At 39.8% G+C, this 26,492-nt stretch overlaps 1 protein-coding gene across 1 annotated transcript in view; it reads left to right on the top strand.

Moving 5' to 3' along the window:
* Ttc27 (tetratricopeptide repeat domain 27) overlaps positions 1 to 26,492 on the top strand; it is a 133,994-nt gene that overhangs the window by 91,417 nt on the left and 16,085 nt on the right. The window contains exons 13-15 of the mRNA XM_013013524.1: positions 5,251 to 5,349; positions 7,421 to 7,473; positions 11,060 to 11,225. Of these exons, the coding sequence (XP_012868978.1) occupies positions 5,251 to 5,349; positions 7,421 to 7,473; positions 11,060 to 11,225 (318 nt within the window). The remainder of the gene's footprint in view (positions 1 to 5,250; positions 5,350 to 7,420; positions 7,474 to 11,059; positions 11,226 to 26,492) is intronic.

Here is a 26,492-nt window from a genome sequence, read left to right as displayed (position 1 = left end):
ACAATTTTTTACTTGAAATGGAGTGAGATAATTGGTGTTGTAAATTCGCATTACTTGTGGTAGGCTGAAGGAGTTCACATTCCAGTGGTGAAGATAGGATGAACATATGTGAATAGTATGTACAGAAAAAAGATGCTTTCCTTTTGGTTCTTCATTTTTCATATTGGTAAGTTTTAAAGAATGGACTCCTGGCCGGGCGTCGGTGGCTCACGCCTGTAATCCTAGCTACTCAAGAGGCTGAGATCTGAGGATTTCAGTTCAAAGCCAGCCCGGGCAGGAAAGTCCATGAAACTCTTTCTTTCCAATAAACAACCAGAAAATCGGAAGTGGCACTGTAGCTCAAGTGGAAGAGTGCTAGCCTTGAGCTGAAGAGCACAGGGACAGTGCTCAGACTCAGAGTTCAAGCCCCATGACCGACCAAAAAAAAAAAAAAAAGGACTCCTCAGGTTGAACTTGATGAATGGCCAAGAAATCCGAGTCCTGTGATAACATCTGGGCTGTAGCTGTGACCAAAGAACAACCAAAAGCTTTGCTGTGGATATCTGGTTCTGAGTTCTGGGAACCCAAGGAACGTAGAACCCAGTCAAACGTCTTCATCTTTCTAAACTTTTTTTGTTGTTGTTGTTGGTCGTGGGGCTTGAACTCTGGGCTTGGGCGCTGTCCCTGTGCTCTTCAGCTCAAGGCGAGCGCTCTACCACTTGAGCCACAGCACCACTTCCGGTTTTCTAGTGGTTTATTGGAGTCTCACGAACTTTCCTGCCAGGTCTGGCTTTGAACCATGATCCTCAGATCTCAGCCTCCTGAGTAGCTAGGATTACAGGCGTGAGCCACCAGTGCCCGGCTTCTTTCTAAACTTTCATAAGACGCAGGTGACAATGGAGCCGTATATATTAAAGGCATTACCTTTTTGTAAATAGTAAGGACTGGGTAATAGATGTTCCATAGTGTTACTTTTCTCTCCTGTGTATTACACCAGGGTGAGAATGAGGGTGGTAGAAATCATTGCTACTCCAGTGTCTGCAGCCTAGTAGAAGACTCCCAACAGGCCATTTTCATATGCAGATGACTCGTAAACGCAGTGACAATGCAGTGAGGCTTCTCTGCAAAGACTGTGTAGATGTAAGAGCTAGTGCTAACCAACCTAGCAAGAAGAAGAAAAGAACACAAAGTCTGTAGTAAAAGAAAATATACATACATGAGGTGTAGTTGGTCCTTTAAAGGAAAACACTGAGTTAGAGAAATTATTCCTTTAGTGAGGCTGATTAGCTACAGGCCAAGTTTGCTGTTCCTTTATGGAGGAAAATTTGAAAGTTCGTGAAAAATTTGGTTAGGAAAAGTTGGCATTGCCTTTTTTTTTAGATTAAGTGAGCCAGGCACCGGTTTTTCATACCTTGTAATCTTAGCTGCGCAGTAGGCTGAGAACTGAGGATTGCTGTTTAAAGCCAGCTGGAGCAGGAAAGTCCATGATATTCTTACCTCCAATTAACCACCAAAAAACTGGAGCTGTGGCTCAAGTGGTAGAGCACTAACTTTGAGCAAAAGAGCACAGGGACAGCACCTAGGCCCTGACTTCAAGCCCCAGGAGACACACACACACACACACACACACACACACACACACACCTGACTACCATTTAGACACACACACACACACACACACACATACACACACACACACACACCTGACTACCATTTAGGTCCTGACTTCAAGCCCACACACACACACACACACACACACACACACACACACACACCTGACTACCATTTAGGCCCTGACTTCAAGCCCATTTAACATCTCTTGTGCATTTAGGCCCTGACTTCAAGCCCCAGGACACACACACACACACACACCCTGACTTCAAGACCATTTAGGCCCTGACTTCAAGCCCATTTAACATCTCTTGTGCATTTAGGCCCTGACTTCAAGCCCCAGGACACACACACACACACACAGACACACACACACACACAGACACACACACTGACTTCAAGACCATTTAGGCCCTGACTTCAAGCCCATTTAACATCTCTTGTGCATTTGGGTTAGGGGAATAAGGCATGATAAAGGAGAGAGGGAGGGGGCATGGCTTCAGGATTGCATTGTAATATGCTAACCTTTGTTATATGTGACAGAAGAGGCCCAACAGCGGATCCTGTAAGGAATTTAGCCACTAATCATTCATCCTGCAGAAAACTTGTGGGGACGGAAGCTGAGTAGTAGGCTTGTAATTTAAAAGGAAAGTTGTGATGTATAAGGAAGTGGACCTACTGCAGACAAATTTTAAATAAGCCTACTGTTAACTTCTCTTGTAAAAATAATCTCTGTTCCTTATCTCGTGGCACTTGCTGGACTTCAGACTATTTAATTTTTCTTTACACACAACATACACCAGAACAAGTAACCAACTGTGTGGCTTTCAGCAAATTGTTTCTTCTACATTTTCCTTTTGATGTCTTTTTAATTGATTTCTAAGGCCTGTAATCAAATAGATTCCTTTGATGTTTGTATTGTCAACATATTTATTCCACCACCAGATGGCACTGGTGTACCTTTGAACCCTGTGACCTCTGGTTTTTAATCTGAGGAGACCTCAAGAGCTTCATCTAGTCAGTCGCCCTCATTTAACACCTGGGGGCTGAGACTGAGGTTAAATGACATGGGCAAGGTCATATGGTCTCAGAACCATTTGAGTTGGTCACCTCTATTACCCTAGATACCTTAGAAGAAAAGTCTAAGAGATTATGTTCACCATTTGTTTTTTGTTAATCATTTAAAAAAATTAGGCCATTCTTAAAGTACAGCTATAATTAATTATATTCAAAATAACTGCTGTCCTGCTTTTGTGTTTCTCCCTCATAGATACATACTAGATTATCTCACTCCTCACCATGGCTGCTTGCCTTCCTGGTGTGCCCTAGAAATAAACGAGCTGTTCAGAAATCTCATCCAGAGCCTCTCTGTCAGAGGACTGTCTCTCTCCATTCCTGCCCAATCCCTTTGGTGAGAGGTTTTTCCTTCCAGCTCTTTCCTCCAACAGAGGACACTTTTCTTTGGCTGCTATGTGCCTGCTTAGCCCCCAGCCAAGATGGTCTTTGGGAGCTTGTGTGGATGGCTCATGCCTATAATCGAGGCTAAGATCTGAGGCTATCAGTTCTCAGCCTGGGTAGACAAAGCTATGGGACTCATATCTAGTTGACCAGCATAAAGTCAGAAGTGGCAGTGTAGTTCAAGTGGTAGAGCACCAGCTGTGAATGAAAAAAAGCTGAATGAGAATGTGAGGCTCTGAGTTTTAGCCTCAGTACCAGCACACATGCACATGCGCACAAATACACATGTACACACAAAAGAGAGAGAGAGAACATTTGTGTGTGTGTGTGTGTGTGTGTGTGTTTGAGGGAGGAAGGGAGGAAAGCTAGAGAGACACAGAGTCAGAGACATGCTTCCAGTTCTTTAAATTTTGATATTTTGCCAGGCATTGGTGGCTCATGCCTGTGCCCTTGCTACTCAGGATGCTGAGATCTGAGGAGCACAGTTTAAAGCCAGCCTGGGCAGAAAAGTCTGTGAGACTCTTTTTTTTTTTTTTTTTTGCCGGTCATGGACCTGAACTCTGGGCCTAGGCGCTGTCCCTCAGCTCTTCAGCTCAAGGCGAGCGCTCTACCGCTTGAGCCACAGCGCCACTTCCGGCTTTTTCTGTTTCTGTGGTACTGAGGAATCGAACCCAGGGCCTCAGGCATGCAAGGCAAGCACTCTACCACTGAGCCACCTTCCCAGCCCGTCTGTGAGACTCTTATCTCCAACTAATCACCAAAAGGACTGGAAACAGAACTGTGGTTAAAGTGTGGTAGAGTGCCAGCCTTGTGCAAAAAAGCCAAGCAGAAGAGTGAGACCCTGAGCTCAAGCCCCAGTATCAATACACACACACACACACACACACACACACACACACACTGCTACTGATATAACTGGCAAGATATTAATGATTTTAGTAAAACGTGCACCTTACAATGGATGGAATATATCACGAGGTCACAGGTTTGGAATTTCCAACCTGACTAGAAATTACAGGGCTTGTTTTATATATTGTTTTGTTAGTTGGCATAAGACTTTGGTCCTGTCTGGCTGTGTCCTGTTCAGGGAGTGTGCTTTGACCATTGAAGGTTTTTTCATGTGATTGTATAAATAACCAGATGAAAGGAAAGTAGTGAGCTCATCTTGAAGTTGCTGGAAGTTCCATAATTCAGAAAAGTGAATCTCTTTTAGTTTCACCTAGTCCCCCTCTCCTCACTCCTCCTGCCAGACCCTCTGCACTTCCTCCAGACTTCACCTGTCCCGCCAACAAAATCTGTTCTCCATAAAGGCTCTTGATAGCAGTTATTTATAGCTTCTTGTGAGTTCATGGCAAAGTGGTAAATTGCCCAAGGATGTTTGCTTTCTAAGCCTTATCTCTAATTAACTGCCTAAAATTGTTTTATCTGCTTGGAGAGCTTTCAGGCCTCAGCCAGCCATATGGAACAAGTTTTATGGGAATGATGGAAGGTTCAGAATGTGGAGGCAGCCTTGACCTCTGCCTCTGAGGAGGCTAGGGCCTTTCCTTTCCACCTCAGTGGCTCCCCCTAGATGCCAGCAGCAAGAGAGACAGCAGACGTCCACTTACCACTGGCTTTTAGTATGAAAGGAAAATAAGCAACTCATAGCTGTGCTCTGACTAATGTTTTTCACTTTGTATCAGCATTATCTCTTTTTTGATAGAAGCTATTGAATTTTAAGGAAATGAGATAATATGAAGAATTCCTTTGTAATGAATAACTACTTCCTATTTTTTACCTGTTTTCAAAATGTTTATCTAATTGACTGGAGTTTGCTTTGAGTCACTTTACAGGTATTCAGTAATCTAGGTTTTGGCCTGTTTTCCAGGTTATTTGTACTTGGTGTACTTCTTTGCATAGTAAATACTCAGTGAAAATATTCAGTGAATGCAGATTTATAATACCAGATTTATAAACAAAATGGAGTTTGGTTAACATGATGCACAAACTTTCTCAACAAGAGATGTATAATGACATTGAACATGCTCTCTGAGTTGTAAGTGAAAACCACATAGAAAATCCATTTCTGTTGATAAATTCCCTATATTTACATGCAAGGCAAAGGTTTATTCATGTACTAGTGTTTGGTGGAGTATCTCAAATCCTTTGCAGCTGGTCTTGGGAATGTCTCTGTTTGAATGACCTGGATTTTGTTCTTTGCAGCTTGGGGTATGGTTCTCTCTAGGCTGTGCTTACTTGGCCTTGGAAGACTATGATGGCTCAGCAAAGGCATTTCAGCGCTGTGTAACCCTGGAGCCTGATGTAAGTCTGCCTTGCTGACTTTCCTACTTAAGCTCCTCCATATTTCTTAAGTGTTAGGTAGTCTGAACACAATTCCTCTGTGGTGGAGGGAAGTATATTTGGTGGAAGGTCATACCACTCAAGATACAAAGTTTATAAATTTGGAAATAAGGGGTTTTTATTACAGTAGCTATAATTTGGTTTAGAAAATAACTCGACAAAGTAATTTTTACTTAAAAATATATATTGATAAATAACAGCAAAGTGTCATGTATATTTTACCATTTCAGAAATTTTTGGGGTGTTGGGAGGTGAAAGAGGTGACATCCATCAAGATGTGTTGAATTATAATCCCTTTGTACAACTATTTAAAGATAATAAAAATTTAAAAAAAAGGTTTTGGGGGCTGGGAAGGTGGTTCAGTGGTAGAGTGCTTGCCTCACATTCATGAGGCCCTGGGTTCAATTCCTTAGCACCACATATACAGAAAAAGCTGGAAGTGGCGCTTAAGAGGTAGAGGGTTAGCCTTGAGCTGAAGAGCTGAGGGACAGCGCCCAGGCCCAGAGTTCAAGCTCCACAACCAACCAAAAAAAAAAAAGGCTTTGGCCATTACTCTTATAATCTTAGGTACACAATGGCAAAAATCAGAATAATCCTGATTTAAAGTCAATATCTTTTATTTTTGTTTCTATTTCGATTAACTTTTCCTGAGGGGGAGGGTGTTATGAATGCAGTTATTGTCCTGCTTTTTTTAAAAAAATTTTTTATGAAAAAAGATCTCATTGTATAGTCTAGACTGGCTTTGAACTCATAATCCTCTGGCTTTGCCTCTCAGGTACTGGGATTATAGGTATATGCCACCATGCCTGGCTTTTAATTCTTTTTTATTGTATCCTCCACATGATGAATACTATGTTGTTGAGTTTCTGGATTTTCTTGTCTTCTTTTATTAAAGAAGATTGCATTTTATTTTGGCATTCAGTTAATTTACGTGTGGATTATCTTGCTTTAGAATTCTCCTTTTCTAAAGTATAACCTTTCTGGGATTTAATCTAATGCTGTGTGTGATCAATAAGAGCTCTTCCCTACAGACGTTGTCCAATCTACTTGTGTCACTTCAGTATTCTCAGTCAACTCACAACCCTTTTGTGGTTGTTCTTTCTGGGACCTCAGAAAGTTTTACTTTGCATGTGTAGAGCATTCCACCAAGGAGGCTAGAGGATGCTTGCTGAGATTTCTAGAGCCTGTTCTCAAAGCATATCTCTCTCCCATAGTATTTTGCCCTGAAAAGTGTAACTACATTTTCAGCCTTCATCTCAGTAAGATTTCCTGTGCTTTGTTTGCTTTCTAACCTCCCTGTATTGCAGCCCTGAATGTGCCTCTAAGGCAGAGGACTAGGTGTGTACTGAGACACCTTCATTCTTCCCTTCTCTCTGGAATGGGACACCTGTGCTGCCTGCTACTTGCTCTGTATTGTCCAATGTGTAGTTTTCTTGTGGCAAGAAGACTGGGTCAGTGCCTATAGGAGGAAGTCTAATACCACTTAAGAAGTAAATCCTATATATGGAGTTTAAGAACTATGCATGGTTTACAAAATGTTTAACAAAGAAAAAATGTAATTCATATTGTTCTTACTGAAGACAACACTGCTCTAAATCTTTTATTATTTTCACTAGGTAGAAGAATTGGTAGAGAAGTATGTTTGGTTGATAAGATACTTAGAATACTGGAGAATTCATAATCTCCTGTCTGATGGAAAAATGGCAAAGCCTCTAGTATAGGAAGACCAGTGTTCTGTTGCTTTAGATTTGTAACAAATCTCTCTATACTATATAAATTATATTGTAAAATTTTCAACTAGTAAATACAATTAAAATCTTCACTAAATTCCAAGTCAATGCTACTTAGACCACTGGTTGACTTACTTTTTTGACCTTTCTATAAGTTTCAAAAGGTAAGTTGAATTTAATTTCTTATTTTTATCTTTAAACATACTTCACTAAAATTGTCATTTTTAAGAACATATTTTTAGGAACACATATCAGATTAGTTTCAGCAATTCTTTTCCTAACTGGGTTCTCTATCATTTCAGAACGCAGAGGCTTGGAATAATTTATCAACCTCCTATATCCGATTAAAACAAAAGTAAGTGCATCAGACAAATGTACTTCCAAGATAAATGAGTGAGATTTTCTCTATTTCACTATTTTCTAAATAGTGAAACATTGTATCTTCTCTTTCTTTTCCTTTCTTTGAGGAGAAGAGACTTCTGAATTTCAAGTACAGTTTATTTCTGAAAACATTTGATATGTAATAAAATAAGAAATATTATAATATATTATATATAATTTAATTATATAATATATGACTAATATGTAATTATATATAATATATTATTATCTGCCATATATCATATATAATTATATGGCATATAATTATATATTGTTATATATTATATAATTATGTGAATATAATATAACTATATAATGTATTATATGTAATATAATTTTATTATATAAATATAATGTATATATAAGTATAAAATAAGAAATATTACTGCTGAAAATATTTACTGCTAAAGGTTTGCATCCTAAATTTCATTACAGTGATACCTCTAATTGGTTAATTCAATTGATAGACTTCCTAGTAATTGATTGCTTTGTACTAGATATAATGAAAATTATAAGTAAATAGGAAGTAGTCTTTTTAGGAAATGTAGGTTGAAGAAGTAGAATAATGTGCCACAGTTTTAAAAACTGATTCGCAATATAGACTACATGTGGTCAATGTGAAGGACAAATAGAAAGGGGGCTGTAATAATAGTTGAACACTTATTTGTCACACCCTTCTGAGCATCTCAGGAGAGAGAAGATTCAGAGGTAAACCAGAACCAGTGTTAGGGGGGATAGATTTGTTGACCTGGAGTCCATTGGAAGGTTGAGTAGAAGGACAGAGGAGAGCCTTTTGGACAAGGGAAATGATGTGAGCAAACACAGAATGGTAGAAATGGAATTCTTTTAGGCGTTGGAAGCAGAATAGTCCAGCCATAGAGCAGTGGGAGTGGTGTGGTGAGAGTGGGCTGGTAAGATAGCTGGGGTGCACTTCCCTACTCACTAACGCCTTGAGAGCATCCTTCTTGTAAGCAATAGGAGGCCAGAGACTTTGATAGGGGTAATTTTATGAAGAAAGAAGCTATTTGGAAGATTTCTCTGTTAACAGTGTATGACATAGACTAGAGAGGAAACTGGAAGCTGGGAAATCAGTTAGCAGACAGCTGTTGTAACAGTCCAGCCTTGAGAGAACTTTCTAGAAAGGAAAAAAAAAAAAGGACAGATGCCAATCTGTATAGAAAGGAGACAACACGATGGGATGGCCAAATGGGCCTGTGACTGACTAGGAAAAGTGAAGGGAAAGGAACAGAAAAGAGTTGCTATTGTCAGAGTTTCAATGAATTAAAAGATGGTTATAATGCTCGATAGGAAATGTACTTGTTATCTTACTTATGTAACTGTAACCCCTCTGTACAGTGTTCTTACAACAAAAAAAATTTTTTTAAGATGTTTACATTTCTTTTTTTTTTTTTGGTCCGTCGTGGGGCTTGAACTCTGGGGTTGGGCGCTGTCCTTGTGCTCTTCAGCTCAAGGCCAGCTCTCTACCTGCTTGAGCCACAGCACCACTTCCGGTTTTCTAGTGGTTTATTGGAGATAGGAGTCTCATGGACTTTCCTGCCCGGGCTGGCTTTGAACTGTGGTCCTCAGATCTCAGCCTCCTGAGTAGCTAGGATTACAGGTGTGAGCCACCGGCACCCGGCTTTATATTTCACTTTTATTTGGTCATATTTTAAAATTTTTACTTAATTTTCTGGCAATACCCTGTAATCTATAATACATTGAAGTCATGAAATGCTTCCTCCATTCCTGGATGACAGTCTACGAGAAGTGCTGTTTGATCTGTCATTTTCTTCAGAAGACATTCCTATCAGAGACTTCTTTGGTTGTAAGCAGTGGCAGGGGAAATGCCTGGCAGAGTTGTAGAGTGCTCTCAGTGCTTCTTCCTAGTGACCCAGATAAAGCACCATAGGATCTTCTACCTGGTCTTCTAGCTCAATAATTTTAGCTATTCTGTATGGACATTTCTTGCATAGGGTTCCTTGGCCTCTTGTTAACCCTTGCTTGCCTTTCTACAGCTGCATTCATGTCTGTATAAAAGTAGGATACAAGACCAGAAGTAAATTATTAACATTACTGTTTTTTTGTGTGTGTGTGTGCCTGTACTGGGGTTTGAACTCAGGGCCCAGGGTATTGTTTCTGTCTTAGATTTTTCACTCAAAGCTGGTGCTCTACCACTTGAGTTACAGCATCACTTCCTGCTTTTTGGTGGTTAATTGGAGATAAGTCTCATAAACTGTTTTGCCTAGGCTATCTTTGAACTGGGATCCTCAGATTACAACCTCCTGATTAGGATCACAGGGATGAGCCACGGGCACCCGGCTTCCCCTTTTATTTTTTTTAAGAAGGGATCCTTTTATGTGTTTTTTACTTAGGGTTGGTCAGTAGGCCGGGTACTCTCTTTTTCTGCCAGATGTATATCTGAATCTTATCTCATTCTGTTTCTTCACTGTTCTTCTGTTTATTAATCTGAAATTCCTCAATATTCTCTTCTAGTTCACAAGTTTTTTCTTTGACATTCTGCAGCCTAGTTTTAGTCCCCTGTTGATTTTGTTTTGTTTTGATGTTTCTTATAATTCTGAAATGTCCAGTTGGTTCTTGGTCACATCTCCACGATCTTTCATTTCTACCTGGTTTTATTTCACAAGCTCTTACTCTTTTAAAATGTAAATTATTTCTTTTGTCTCTTTCAGTGTTTGTTATAAACAAATTTGTTTAAATATTTGATAGGTGTTTTTTTTTTTTTTGGGTCCGGTCATGGGGCCTGAACCCTGGGCCTGGGCGCTGTCCCTCAGCTCTTCAGCTCAAGGCTAGCACTCTACCACTTGAGCCACAGCACCACTTCCGGCTTTTTTCTTTTTGCTTATGTGGTGCTGAGGAATCGAACCCAGGGCCTCAGGCATGCAAGGCAAGCACTCTACCACTGAGCCACCTTCCCAGCCCCATATAGTTTCTTTTCTTTTTGAGACAGAACCTCACTGTGTAGCTCAGGCTGACCTGATACTCCTTCCTCAAGCCTCCCAAGTGCTGGGATTATAAGAATGTACCACCACACTTGACATATATTGTTACAGTTTTGTTTATGTCTTGCTTGGTAATTTTGTACACTGTTGTTTCTAGTGTAGCTTTTCCCCACAGGTGGTAGAATTTTGTTTTGTAGTTTGGTTTAGAGTATGAAGAACTTTTTGTTTTGTTTTTGACCTCACCCGTAACCTCTTGACTACTTTCATGTCCCTATTTTTTTGGCTTGCAGGCTTGCACTTATGCTAACTAGGCTTTGGGTTTGGGCCTTCTGGGGATGGTGAGACTGGCCCCTAGTTATAAAATAATGTCCTATTACCAGTAAATAGGTTAGGAAAGGAATATTTCTGTAGGTATGCTATGTATGCTAAAGGGTCTGTCAGATTTTATAGGAAAGTTTGAGCTGGTTAGGACTATGTGGGCCTCTGGTTCTGTTTATTGATAAGAATGATGGACCGCTGGTTCACATTAGCATACTAAACAGTTATGTTGTATTCTAATTTTTTAAAAAAGGTTCATTTTTAAAATGTGATCTTTGCTAGAGTCAAAGCTTTCAGAACTCTACAAGAAGCTCTCAAGTGTAACTATGAACACTGGCAGATCTGGGAGAACTACATCCTCACCAGCACGGACGTCGGGGAATTTTCAGAAGCCATCAAAGCTTATCACCGGCTGTTGGATTTACGAGACAAATACAAAGATGTTCAGGTAGGATATTCATGTTTTCTTGTTTCGGCTTGTGTTTTATATTAATACTTGATTATATAATACAAATTGTTTCCTTAAGTATTGCATGTGTCTTGTTAAACACATCATCTGTGGAGAGACTTACTTTCTCTAGTCAAATGGTCTGTTATTCACAGGTTTCAATTTCAGTGTGGTAACACAGTCATAAACAATGTCACTGCAACCCAGCTATAAAAACTTGGACTTACGGTTTACGAACATATGGTCAGCTTAGAGGAACTAACTAGAATGTTCTTTGCATAAGTTATGTCTTCAGGTAACTCAGTATATGACGTATAGCTGGAACAAATTCTATGCTTATTTATTCACTCTTTTAACAAGCATTTATTGCATGAGCAACATAAAGGATGGATAACATTTTCTGGTCAATGTTTAAGAGATGCTCCTCTTTCCAGTGAAATGACATTATGTTTTCAAAAATTATAGGACATTTGCAGCTGCTGTGTTTGTTAACAGGTTAAGCAAGACCTTTTGTATTTTCATGACCAAAAACAGCATACAAACATAGGCATGGTGGGGATATATGGGTTATGAAGTCAGAGGGCTAGAAAAATTGAATACTTCAACATTTGTGATCATCACAATGTTATTTAAGATGATATGTTTGGAATTGCAAGAAAACGGAAATAAATAAACGTGATAATAATACTTCCATCATCATACCTCTGTTATCTGTCCAAGTTGTTCTAAAATTCAGCTTATTTCAGCCCTGTCTTAGAGCCCTAGCCCCACCATCTTGCAAGGACAGCTATATAACTGACCAAGCCATCCTCAAGGTTGGGTTCTATGCAATTCCCTGGAAAGACGTGTAACTTCAAGTAAAACTCACTTGGGGGAGCTACATTAACTTTTTCAATTATTCTTCCGTTCTTCTTCTTTGTCTTTTGCTTTCTTTGTAATATTACTTATTGAGCACCCATTATAGAAGGAAGGGATTTCACTGTATATAGATGGCTTAAAAGGTAAATAGAAGTTGGGAGTGTGGCTCAGTGGTTCTTGTCCAGTACTATGAGGTTTTGAATTTGATTTCCCCCATCTGTAGAAAGGAAGGAAGGAAGGGAGGGAGGAAGGGAGGGAGGGAGGGAGGGAATGTAAATGGAGACAGGACAGAGTTTTGCATCTTACAAGAGATAGGTGCTCTAGCAGATCAGTGTGCATAGCCCCTAGAAATCTAGTATTTGTCCTGTTCATACGGCTACATATTCTTTCTCCTCTACTCTTTGCCCCTTGGCCCAGGACATCTGGAGGCTCAAAACAGATTGTAGTACACTCACTGAGAATACTAAGATCTTTCTTTACTAAGAAAGCTTTCTGAAACTTATTCGTAATAATCTCAGGGAGAATGTGAATTATTTACATTGGCATTATATTCCATGTTTGTATTTGAAATCCATTATGTTTTTTTCCTCATTTAGACATCATTATATGCTCAGTTATGGCACTCTTTAGAGCCACAAACTATCAATGGAAGAAGGTACTTTGTTCCCATGGAATTCTTCTGGCTGGGCTAAGTAAGTGTGTAGCTCAAATGAGAAGGAGGTCTAAAACTCCCTCCTTCCTGATGGGAACCTCTGGCTTTACTTGTCACCCTGGTTGGTTTTACTGCCGGCTGCTTGGCTATCCTGTCTCTTCCTTCATAGTCTTGGACTTGGCTTCCTTATTCACTCAGATGTCACGAATCTGCTCTTTGAGTTCTAATTCATCTGCTCTTTGTGGTGCCAATGGGGTTTCCTCTTTAAATCTGTATTTTAGACCGCAGAATTCCTTTGTATTCACTGAGAATAACAATTGACACCCAAGATTGACTTTTTGGATCATGAAAAATTCTGATCATCCTTTCATGTGTGTCTTGAATAGGAATTAGTTCTATTTAAAGATCCCAGATGGCTAGTCTAGGCCCCTGTCCCCCCTCAAGAGATGGACTTGTGTGGGTTACAGCGTAATGCATTGCAGGAAGGGGCTTTCCTGTCTTCTCTATGTCATGTTCTCTGCTTCCCAAGGCACAGAAAGCAAGTCACAGTGGACACAGTGAAGTAATAGTAACTCACAGCTACTGAGGGCTGCTCCGTGTCCAATACTGTGGTAAGCCCTTTGTATGTGTTAGCTCAGCTAATTTCCACCATAGTGATGTGGGATAGACTTATACTGCTAATAAGCTGTAGCTTATATGTATATCTCCCTGCTTATTAATTCCGTATCTTAAAGGCACTAATGGTATCATGCACAATAACTATTTACAGATTATTTCATAAAGGTGTTTCATAGTTATGAAATTACCAAGGTGATGCTACTTTTAGTTGCCATAAATGCCTCAAATATGCCAAATCTTCTTGCTAACTATGCCTGAGAGGCAAATATAAGCATGTGAAATAATCACTTTCCTAAAGTTGCTGACCTAGAGGGCTGGGAATGTGGTTTAGTGGTAGAGTGGTTGCCTAGCATGCATGAAACCCTGGATTCAATTCCTCTGTACCACATAAACAGAAAAGGCCGGAAATGGCACTGTGGCTCAAGTGACAGAGTGCTAAAGAGCAAGTGGTAGAGAGCAAAAGAAGCTCAGGACAGTGCCCAGTTCAAGCAAAAGGAGGATGTTCACATAGAATAAAATAGATTGTCTAGGGTGGCACTGTAGCTCAAGCGCTAGAGCATTTGCCTTGAGCTGAAGAGTTCAAGCCCGACGACCGACCAAAAAAAAAAAAAAATAGATTGTCTGGATTGTTCCTTTCCTTTGTAATTTCCATAGCTGAACAGGTATTAGGGAAATTAAAATTTCCTTTTTCTCACCCTATTCCCAGCTTAGGAGTCTCATTCTCTCTCAGAATGAAAGAATTTCTTGCTAATGTTTAGGCATTGTATTTGAATATCTGCTAATGTATGGGGAGCTGTAACATTTGGAATAATTTTATTGATAGTCAGAGTGGTATCAGCGGAGGCAACACTGGCAAAAATATGCTGAGAGGGGCTGGGAATGTGACTTAGTGGTAGCATGCTTGCCTAGCATACATGAAGCCCTGGGTTTGATTCCTCCTTGCCACATAAGCAGAAAAACCCGGAAGTGGTGCTGTGGCTCAAGTGGTAGAGTGCTAGCCTTGTGCAAAAGAAGCTGAGGGAATGTGCCCAGGCCCTGAGTTCAAGTTTCAGGACTGGCAAAAAAAAAAAAAAGCTGAAAAGTTATTTGATCCTAAATATAATACTTTCAGTTATCAATTTGACATATTATATACCAAACTAAATGCACTGGAATGATAAGAACACTTGCCTAGAAATATTTCATGCGTCTTCCCCAAGGATGATTGAAAGGACCCAAAATGCACGGTAACATCTTGGAGCATTTTTTTCAGTAAAGGGGACCAAAAAACAAAAAAAACACCAAAACAGAATTTGAGTTGCCTTGATTTAGCCATTATCTTGAAGCGCTATTTCAAACATATTTCAGTAGTCATATTTATTCCTAGCTCTTACTCCTTTAATCACAGCGTATTTTAAAACCACAGCCAAATCATTCTGTTTCCCATTTAAAATTTTCTAATGTTATACCTGACTAAATAAAATTTGTTTGCTATATAAAACTATTAGAACTATTTAAACTCGTTACCAGCTAATATTTTAATTTCTTTTTCCTGTTATCCTTCCTTTGTTTCACAGTTTCAGAATGAGATATTCTTTTCTTTTCATAATAGGATCTCAGATCTGAGTGTGAACATTTATGTATATGTATGTATGTATGTATGTATTTATGTGCTGGTACTGGGGCTTGAACTCAGGGCCTGGACACTGTCTCAGCATTTTCATATAAGGCTGGCACTATACCCTTGAGCTACAGCTCCACTTTAGGTTTTTCTTCTTTTTTAGTTAATTGGAGATAAGAATTTCATAGACATTCCTGCCTGAGCTGGCAGGATCTGGCAGGATCTGCCTGAGGCAGATCTCAGCCTCCTGAGTAGCTAGGATTACAGGTGTAAGCCGTCTGTGTCTGGATGAGTATGAACATTTAGATGCATTTGCAATATGAGTTTGTGGAAGTTAGATAGGGTAAATCAATGAATGATGACAATTGGATACTTGATTCCTTTCTGCAGGCCTACTCTGTGCACCCAAGACCAAGAATAGTCCTCTTCTTGGGCATATTGCATGAAAACACACACTTTGAGAAGCACAGCATACTTTACAGATGTTAGATGTTAGAGTTGTTAGCTCAGTTTTCACGTCTGGACTTATTAGGAAACTGTTACTGAGAACATAACCAATAGATAACCACTGACTTGCTTAGGTAAGCTGATCTCTTTAGCACCTTAACAAAGAACTCTTGGGTGCTTAGATTTAGGAATAGTGTGATGAGATCACCAGCCCTGTGTCAGAATTCTGAAGGCCTTGTCCAGAAGGTATGATAGAGCCTCCGGCAAGTCGGGCCAAGAGGTTAGATGGTCACTGACACACGGTCCCCATGGATCAGGAGACTCAGGCATACCCAGCTTCCCAGCACATTGTCTATCATCATACTTTGTGACAGCTAGTCTGTGTGCACCAGGACAAGTGATACAGTGCTGGGGATATTTTTATCTTGAGTAAAGAATTTTTACTTAATTTGACTCTATGTGTTTGGCAACAGTTGTCTGCAAAAATCTCTGATATTCTTACCTTTGACACAATCTGACCCCATTCTATTTTAATTCGCTTTAAAATTCTTTTTATTCCTTTTCTACTTCTTTATAGATGTGGATTATTGTGATTCTATTTGTTCTCTTGTGGGTATATGAGAATGTATGATTTCATTCTCATTTTAATACAGACAGGAATTAAATTAGAAAAAAATACTTTTTTTTTTGGTAGCAAGAGCATGAGCATATTTACTTCTGTATTATCATTGATCTTTTTTTCCTCTGTGTCCTCATTTTAACTAGTAAAACCTAGGAATGCTTTCTGTGAGGCTCTTCTGGATATTTATGTCTACTTTTGTATGTCTCGTGTTCATGTACCTTAAGTACTTGTTCAGTGTTGCAGGTTTCTACTATTAGAAATACTGCCATGAATCTACTTCTAGACAGATCTTACTCAGGGAAGAGCCTAATTTTTTTTAATTATAAAGGTAATTTTTATTGTTTTTATAATCTACTGATGGGTTATAGTTACATAAGTCAGGTAGAATACATTTCTTTTTCAACAACGTCAATGTCACCCTAATGCTAATTTCTTAGTTATAAAATGATTTGGTATGAATAATGTATGCAGTTTTAAAAATACTATTCCAGTATCAATTTTCTGGTTTTGATAAATACATTATAGTTGTATTAATTATCCTCTGGGAAAGTTGTCTAAAATACACTCAAGTACTTTCTGTACTATTTCTGTACTATTTTGCAGACTATTATGAGTCTAACATTTCAAAATTAAGCTGTTAAAATTTAAAAAAAAAAAGAGTCTCACGGACTTTCCTGCCCAGGCTGGCTTTGAACCATGATCCTCAGATCTCAGCTTTCTAAATAGTTAGGATTACAGGTGTAACCACCAGCACCTGGCTAGGTACACAGATCTTAAATGTTAGCTTTGTGTATCTTGATTGTTACATATTCATATGTATTCATGTATATTTGGTAGTGGTCTCTGTCTGGATCTCCATGTGGTATGTTCTTTGGGATTAGGAGAAGGCTTATTTAATCTAAAGCCCTTTCCAAACTGTAAAAAGATTTTTGTTTGATTGATTGATTGGTTAGTTGATTGGACTTGTTTTTCTGAAGGAAAAATACTAAACTCTCTCTCTCTCTCTTCCCCCCCCCCCTCAACTGAGGTTTGAGGAAGCTGAGGGTAAGGGTTATCAGACAAGGAAACAGCAATTTACTTAGAGAGCTCTAAGCAGGGGAGGTGGAAAGTTACTTTTTTCCTGGCCTGGAGCCCTCCTGGAAGTTTTTGTGACTGGATCCAGGGCAACCCTGCCCTTCCTGCTATGAGGACCTCCAGGATGTGAGGGCCACAGCTTTGAGCATTCAGCCAAAATTTGATGAGATTTAACTAAGCACTGTAAGGTTAGTGTTAGTATGCTTTTCCCTTTGTGGAGATTTTTCAGCTTTTATGCTAGACTTGCTGCTTCTTTAGATGAGAGGCCCTTAACTCTTCAAGGGTCAGTGTTGGTTCTTTTTTTTTTTTTTTTTTTTTTAATTTGTGAACATACTGTACAGAGGGGTTACAACTACATGGGCAGGATAATGCATACATTTCTTACCAAGCATTACAGCCCCTCCTTTGTTTACCCTTCACCTCCCTTCCCAGCCTCCCCCCCCACAATCCTTCCCCCTCTTTTTTTTTTTCATTGTGAGAGTACCATACAGAGGAGTTACAATTACATGGGCAAGATAACGGGTACATTTTTTATCAAGCATTGTTGCCTCCTCTTTGTTTCCCCTTCCCATCCCTTCCCATACTCCTCCCCACCCGATCCTCTCCCCCAATCCCCCACCAAAGTTCGTTTTTCGACATAACGGAAAAAAATTATATTAAGGGAAGTAAGGCAGGCCCAAAGAAACATAGGTCCCATGGTTTCCCTTATTTGTAATGACTAGTATATGTCTGAGTCAAGCAGAAAAGGTCAGGTAAGTTGATGTTAGGGGAGTGAACCCCAAGATAAGTATTCAAATGTTTTTTTTTTTTTCCTTTCATGCAATTGTTTCAGTGTTGGTTCTTCATAGTCATTCTCTACTTGCTGAATTCTCTAAGCACTATCTGTGATAAAGATGAGAAATAAAAGAATGAAACAAAGGTTATTTCACCTAAATAAATTAGAATGTGGGTAAGGGGTTGTTACATGGACTTGGTGGCATGTTATTGGTTTGAGTAGGGTATAAGGGACTATGGGGACTTGTATACTAATTAAGACAAAATTTCCTACTAGTCACATACAAGGGATCCTCAATAAAATTACCAGCAGATTTTTCATCTGAAACTCTGGGAGCCATAAAGCAATAGGCTCATATTGTGCTAAAGCCTCACAAAACACAATGCTGTACTAGAAAACAAAAACAACAACAACAACAAAAAACAGCACTTTGAGACATTGAGATATTCTTTTTTTTTGTCGGCCGTGGGGCTTGAACTCTGGGCCTGGGCGCTGTCCCTCAGCTCTTCAGCTCAAGGCGAGCGCTCTACCACTTGAGCTACAGCGCCACTTCCAGTTTTCTGGTGGTTTATTGGAGATAGGAGTCTCACAGTCTCTCCTGCCCGGGCTGGCTTTGAACTGCGATCCTCAGATCTCAGCCTCCTGAGTAGCGAGGATTACAGGCGTGAGCCACCAGCGCCCGGCTACATTAGCATATCCTTAGGTAAAGAAAAGCCAAAGAAATTTGTAACCACAAATATATTCTGTAAGTAATGCTCAGGGAAGCTGGATATAAGCAGCCCATGTCTGAAAAGTCCTAACCACTCACTCTGTAGACTTGAGACCTAGAGGATTGCAGTTAGAGCAACCCTGAGACAAAAGTTTGCAAGACCTCATCTCAACTAATAAAAAGTTGGTCACACTAGCTCTCATCTGTCATGCTAGCTATACACGGTCCAGAGCAGCAGTGACAAGTAGGGAAACCCTATTTAAAAAATAACAAAAGTTGCCAGGTGCTGGTGGCCCATGCCTGTATCCTTGCTACTTAGGAGGCTGAGATCTCAGTATTGCAGGTTGAAGCCAGTCCTGGCAGGAAAGTCCCTAAGTCTCTAATGTCCAGTTAACTACAATGTCTAGGCCCTGAGTTCATGTTCCATGACCAGCACAAAAACACACAAAGCACAAAAGGGCTGGGGGTCCTGGCTCAAGTGGTAAATCACTTGCTTACCTGGTGTAAGGTTCTGAATTTCAAACCCTAGTACTGACTAACAAGCTCTTCCCACCAAAAGAAAAAAAAAATCACAGGAAAGATTTTCAATGAACTTACAGTTTAAAGAACTAGAAAAAGAAGAACAAATTAAACCCCAAATTAGTAGAAAGAAAATAATAAAGATTAGATCAGGGATTCGTGAAGTAGAGAATAGAAAAACAATAGGGAAAATCAGTGAAACTGAAAGTTGGTTCTTTGAAATACAATTGACAATCATTAGATGAAGTAACATTCACATTACTAAAATAAGAAATGAAAACGGGGACATTATTACTGGTCTTCAGAAATAAATAGAATTGCAAAAGCGTTCTATGAGCAGTTGTTTACCAATAAATCAGCTAACCTAGGTCATATGGACAAAGTCATAGAAACTCAAAACCTACCAAGACACAAGGAATAGGTTTATAATTAGAAAGGAAATCGAATGAGTAACTATAAATATCCCAACAAAAGAAAGGCTGGATCCAATGGCTTTATTGGTGAATTTGACCAAACATTTAAAAAAAAATCTTGATATCAAAGCCAAAGATACTAAAGGAAAGAAAACTATATACTCATATCCCTTAATGAGCATTGGTATAAAAGCCCCTAAAAGAACATTAACAAATCTGATTTGGCAGCTTATTGGAAGTATTACACACCAAATCCAAATGACATTTATATTTGCAGTATGAGGATAGTTCAACATATGAGAATTAACATAATACACCACATTAACAAAATGAAGTAAAAACCCCACACATGTTCATCTCAGTTGAAGCAGAAAATATCGTAACTCTTCCTAATAAAAACATCCAATGAACTACGAACAGAAGGAAACTACCTTAACATAATAAGAGCAGCATTTGAAGCAAACCCACAGTGACTGTAATTGTCAGTGATAAAAGACTGAAAGCTTTTTTCTTAACATTAAGGATGCCTTCATTCATTATTTAACACTATACTAGAAGGTCTAGCAAGAGCATTTGGTCAAGAAAAACAAGTAAATGGGAAAAAATTGAAAGGGAAGAAGTAAAATTAACTGTTTGGCAATATTATGATCTTACATGCAAAAAATAAAAAAATCCACAAATAGCTGTTAGACAAAATAACTGAATTCTGCAGGGTAGCAGAATACAAAGTCAACACATAAAAAGTTAAGTTGTATTTCTATACACTTACAATAACCAAAAAGGAAGTTTTGAAAACATTTCTATTTACAACAGCATCAGATGGTAACCAAGGAAGTAAAGACCTGTATAGTGACAACTGCAGGACACTTCTGAGAGAAATTAAAGATGATATAGGTAAATGCAAATATTCCATGCTCATGGATTGAAGGCTTACCATTATTATGTTACCAGTATTTTACAAGTGATCTACAGAATTTGGTGCCACCTCTATCAAAACCCCGGTACAGTTTTTGCAGAAATAGAAAACTCTCTCTTTAAGTTCATGTGGAATCTCAAAGAATTTTAGGTAGTCAAAACAATCTTAAAAAATAAGAACTAAGCTGAAAAACTTAAGTTTCTTGATTTCAAAGCCTACTAAAAAGTTACAGTAATCAATACAGTGATGCTAGCATAGACACACGTGTGGTAGATTAGATAGAGAACCCCAGAATAAACCCTTGCATATATGATCAAATGATTCTGAGAGCCAAAACCATTCATTGGGCAAAGGACAATAGTTTCAACAAGTTGTGCTGGTGTCCACAGGCAAAAAAATTAAGGGGAACCCTTACCTAACACCTTATATAAAAATTAGCTCTGAGTGGCTGGGAAGGTGGCTCAGTAGTAGAACGCTTGCCTTGCGTGCATGAGGCCCTGGTTTCGATTCCTCAGCACCACATAAGCAGAAAAAGTCAGAAGTGGTACTATGGCTCAAGTGGTAGAGCTCTAGCCTTGAGCTTAAGTGCTGAGGGACAGTGCCCAGGTCCAGAGTTCAGGCACTACGACCAAAAAAAAACAAAATTAGCTCCGAATGGGTCAAAGACTCAAATGTCAGAGCTAAAACTATAAAACACTTAGAAGCTTAGAGAAGAAACTATAGGGCAAAGACTTGATAATATCAGATTTCATAGCAATTTCTTTCTATGGTATCAACCATACAGGCAAAAAAAGAAAATACAGACAAACTAGATTTTACCAAAATTAAAATTTTTGTACATCAAAACATACTATCAACAATAAACAGGCAAATCAAAAAAGGGGGGAGAGAATATTTGCAAGTCATATCTGATAAGGGATTAATATGTAGGTTGCATAGACAATTCCTTAAAGCCCAACTCCCCCCCCCCCAAAAAAAAAATCAAACCAACTGGGCATCTGTGTCTCACACCTGTAATCTTAGCTACTCAGGAGGTTGAGATCTGAGGATTTTTTTTCCAGGCCTGCCTAAGCAGGAAAGTCCAGGAAACTCCTATCTCTAATTAAATACCGAAAGCAGGAACTGGAACTGTGATAGAGCACTAGCCTTGAACACAAAAGCCCAAGGACAGTGGCCAGGCCCTGGGTTCAAGCCCCAGAACTGGCAAAAAAAACCCAAAAACCGAACTAGTTAAATGGGCAAAGGACTTGAGCAGATATTTCTCAAAGTAAAGAACAATGAGCAAATGAAAAGATGCTCAACATCACCAATCATTAGGGAAATGAAAATGAAAACTATGAGATATACCTCATATCCATTAGCATTACTGTTATTAAGAAAGCTAACAACAGCAAAGCAACCAGAAAATTACAAGTATTGGCAAGTATGTGGAGAAACTGGAACCCTTGTATCCTTGTATATGTTAGTGGGACTATAAAATGATATAGCCACTATGGAAAGTGATATGGTGACTCCTCAAATAGCTGAAAAAAGAAGCTCTGGGAAAATACCTAGGAGAATGTAAAGCAGCGGCTCAAAACAGATACATCCACGTCCATGGCAGCATTACTCACAGTAAGTGAAGCAGGGGAGCAGTCCAGGCTGGATGGTTCATTGGTAGATGAACGGATAAGCAAAATGTGGTGTATCCCTGCAATGGAATGTTCCAGCCTTACAAAGGAAGTTCTGGCATGCTGCAACATGGGTGAACCTTGACATTATACTGTGAAACAGGCCAGACACAAAGATTAATCTGTATGATTCCACTTACATAAATTTTTTTCTTTTTTGCCAGTCTTGGGGCTCGAACTCTGGGCCTTGGGCACAGTCCCTGAGCTCCTTTTGCTCAAGGCTAGTACTCTACCACTTGAGGCACAGCGCCACTTCCTGCTTTTTCTGTGTATGTGGTAATGAGGAATTGAACCCAGGGCTTCATGCATGCTAGGTAAGCACTCTACCACTAAGCCACCTTCCCAGTCCTGTATGGTTCCACTTAAAGAGCTACCTAGAAGTCAATAGCAGAGACTCAGAAAAGAATGGTGTTGAGTTGAGGAGAAGAGGAATGGGGAGTTAGTGCGTAGTGAGTCAGTTTTACAGTATGCAAAGAGGCATGGCAATGGGGATGGTGGCACAGTATTATCAATATATTTAACACTACTGGACTGGTAACAGTGATTAAGATAGTAAATGATGTGCTACATGTATTTCACTACAATAAAAGGTTGGGAAAACTCTAAGCACCCAAGCTTACAATTTTATTTAGATTATTTTATGCTACTCGAACTCCAAATGGACTGAATATATGCCAAATATTTGGGTTTTTTTAATCTCATAGTAAAATTAGAAATAGAAGTGGATGCTTACCAGAGTTCTTGAACTCTGAAGCAGTAGAAGAAAACTGGAAGGAATTTTTATGACCACACTAAAAAAATATGTGACAAAATATTTGTATCAAATAGGAAAGGCTAAAGCTAACAATATCCTTATTATATAAAAAGCTAACATCTGCTACAGGGGTGAAATGGAGTGTGTAGAGAGAATTCAGGAACAGATTCAAGTAGGTTTGCGAGTGTAGTACACTATCATGATGGTGTTTTACAGCTGTGGTATAAAAATAGAATGGTCAATATGTATAGATTGGTTGGCTGAACATTTAGGACCCAAAGTTTCAGTTCCGTCTCACTCTTAAAACCAAACTAAGTCAGATGAGTAAAATATTTAAACTGGAATTTCTTAAGAAGCAGAATAATGGGGTAAGAAACGCAGTCTGGGTTGGACATCTTGGATGTGCTGTGTGGCCTTGAGCACGACTTCGTGCCTCAGTTTCCTAGAATGGGGAGAAGATGACTGTCTGGCACCCAGGACTGTTGTGAAAAGGCTTGGGGCAGAGGGCAGCGCCGAGAGCTCTTTAAATGCGGCTCCTATCTGGTTCGAGTTGTCATTGAAAAAAACTAATGAAAGTATTAAGAAAATATGGTGACCATATTTGTGAGATTGGGGAAGGTTCATGTTTTATTATGACACAAAAACAATACTTTATTAAACAAAAGATCAAGAGATTTGATATTTATACCTTTTACGCATGGAGAAGTGTGGGTGAAATGACGAATAAGGTACTGGTGTATGTGTGTGTGTTGGGGGGGGAATCATCAACCTTAGAAGACACAGGCTGTGACAGTGACTGTTTATTACTTCCTGCACTGAAGTCGAGAAGAAGTAAGAGCCACTGAGTGCCCTGGGAAGAATTTGCTTCAGTTGGTCTTTCTATGTATGTGCTATGTATTGGTTTCTGAGGACTGCTCGCTATAACAAATTACCACAGACTTGGTGTCTGAGAGAGATTTTTACCAAGTTACATGTGATATTGATAAAAGACTAGAATCTCAGACCATGATTGGATAAACTAAAATTTCTCTTGGAAAATCACCTGAAATTCCAAGAAAAGAAATTTGTGTGTGTGAATATGTACCTATTCTTAGAAAAGGGTTCAAAATCATCATTTAGATTCACAAAGGGCGCACAGGCTCCAAGAGTAGTAGATTATGAGGCAAAATTTTCAGACAAGAACGCAGTGGGGCCTTTCTTCTAACCACTTTAGAGTAAAATTTACCTGTATAATTTGTTACAAATGGAGAAATATCACTGCATGCATTTATCTGTTATCCTTGGTTTTGACAGTTAAGTGTTTTCCAAGTCTGTATAAATAATTAGGCCCCAGAAGCAAGCAAATATCCCCCTGGCTCTCAGTTTCCAGCCCCTTTCCTGCTGATCTTCAAGGCAAGCAGGTTCCTCCCACTGGTGTGGGAGCCCATGCTTGTAAGCTTACAGCCTACCGTCCACGGAAAGTGCCCTCGGCAAGGTCTGAGTGGTGACTATGGCTCACTCAACCTGTCACCCATCTTAAGCCTCACTGATCTCTATTTCCTCTTGAACACTGTCTTCATGTGGCTTCCAGGACCTCATACTCTTTTGGTGTGTGCTGGTACTCGAGCTTAAATCAGGGCCGTGTGCTCTTGCTGGTGCTCTGCCACTTGAGCCACAGCTCCACTTCTGGCTTTTTGGTGGTTAATTGGAGATCAGAATCTCACAGACTTTCCTGTCTAGGCTGGCATCGAACTTCTGTCCTCTGATCTCAGCCTCCTGAGTAGCTACTATTACAGGTATGAGCCACCGTGCCTGGCAGGATCTCATACTTCCTGTCCCCACCAACTGCTGCTTCCAGTCTCCTTCAAACTTTACATCATCTTTCTCCGTGAGACAGCCAAGCTGAGTCCTCACAGTTTTTCTTCCTCATATGTACAGTGCTACCCAAGGGATCTTGTTCATTCATTTGGTTCTTACCTTCCTGAGGGCATTCGTGTATTGTGAGATGTAAACATTTTTTTTTTCTGAACCTGCCCCTTGAATTGTTTTTGTTTTTGTTTTTTTTTTTGGTCGGTCGTGGGGCTTGAACTCTGGGCGTGGGCCCTGTCCCTGTGCTCTTCAGCTCAAGGCGAGCGCTCTACCACTTGAGCCACAGTGCCACTTCCAGTTTTCTAGTGGTTTATTGGAGATAAGAGTCTCACAGACTTTCCTGCCTAGGCTGGCTTTGAACCACAATCCTCAGATCTCAGCCTCCTAAGTAGCTAGGATGACAGGCTTGAGCCACCAGCGCCCGGCTTCCCTTGAATTCTTTTCCACACAGTCTATTCAGTTTATGTTTTATGATGGGTGGTTTTTTTCCCCTGTAGATGTGAACATCTCTTGGGACATTGGCAGTTGTACTATAATATGTACTTGCAGGGAGAGACTGAAGGCCAGTATCTAACTCAAGCTCTCCTGAGTTGGGTGCTCACCTCTCAGTTATACCTTCCCTGTGAAAGGAAGCTTTCCTTCCCATGGCCAAACTCTCAGCACCAGCTCACCTAGGCACATGAGAGAAGAGGAGGAAGGGGTTCTTGGGGGTCAGCCAGGCCCCCGAGCCTCTGCTTCCTGCTCCCCACCCTAGCCAGGTGCTCTGCTCTGATGTGCTCACATAGTCCCTGAGTTGCTCTTTTCACATTGGTGACAAGTGGCATAAAGAGTCACATGTCCTGTGTGAGCTTGGGCACCTAGCACCTTCCACCCTGTCGGTAGCCAGCCAGCTTCTGTCTCATTGGGGGTGCTCCTTCAATTTTTTTCTGTTTTGGGGGTTCGAGAGTGAGTTAATACTGGGTCTCACCATGTAGCCCAGGCTGGGCCTGGCACTTGCTTTCTTCCTGCCTGATCCCCCATCACCTGGCAAACTTTCTCTTTCAAGCAGTGTATGGGCTGGGCTGGGAATCAGAAGAAAGAGCTAGCAACATGTGTTAGTTTATATGAACAGTACAGCTTTTCACATTGGGAAAAATCAGTTCAGTATATATTAAGGAAAAAAATTAAATGTCTTAGAAAGGAAATATATTTAGTCCACAAACATTTGGAAATGTTTAAGGAAATGGAAAGGCTTAACTTCACTAATAATGAAAGAAACATAGTTCAGAATAATAGCTGCACCTACCTTTTATGGAATAAAATTTCAAAGATTAAAAAAAGAAGGGCTAGGACGTGGCACAGTGGTAGACCTGGCAAGCATGATGCCCGCGTTCAACCCCAGTACCACAAAAAGAAGACTGAAAGCAGTGATCCATAATAAACTTACTTGTTAAGATAATAGCTGCAGTGCTGGGAACATGCAGTAAAGTGGTGCATTTTTGTGTGCTCCTGATGCTCGCCATTTGACTTGCCCTCCTAGAAAGTTACTAGCACCTCCAGAGTCTTCAAATGTTTATTTTCTTCATTCCAGAATTATAACGTAGGGAAGTCTTTAGTGTGAGAAAAATCTTTAGGTACAGAAATTAAATCTTTAAGCACACTAATTTACCCTTTATTCCACGATTACTAACAAACACAACTCACAGGAGCAGCATAGCCGACTCCAGAGGTAGGCTTTGGTCTCTGCACCAAGTTGAAGTGTGTGTGTGTGTGTGTGTGTGTGTGTGTGTGTGTGTGTGTGTGTGTGTGTGTG

The sequence above is a fragment of the Dipodomys ordii genome, unplaced genomic scaffold (assembly GCF_000151885.1).
Source record: "Dipodomys ordii isolate 6190 unplaced genomic scaffold, Dord_2.0 Scaffold20, whole genome shotgun sequence".
In the NCBI taxonomy this organism is placed as follows: domain Eukaryota; kingdom Metazoa; phylum Chordata; class Mammalia; order Rodentia; family Heteromyidae; genus Dipodomys; species Dipodomys ordii.
Note: the sequence above shows the minus strand (reverse complement) of the source record. Positions and strands in the feature narration are given on the sequence as shown.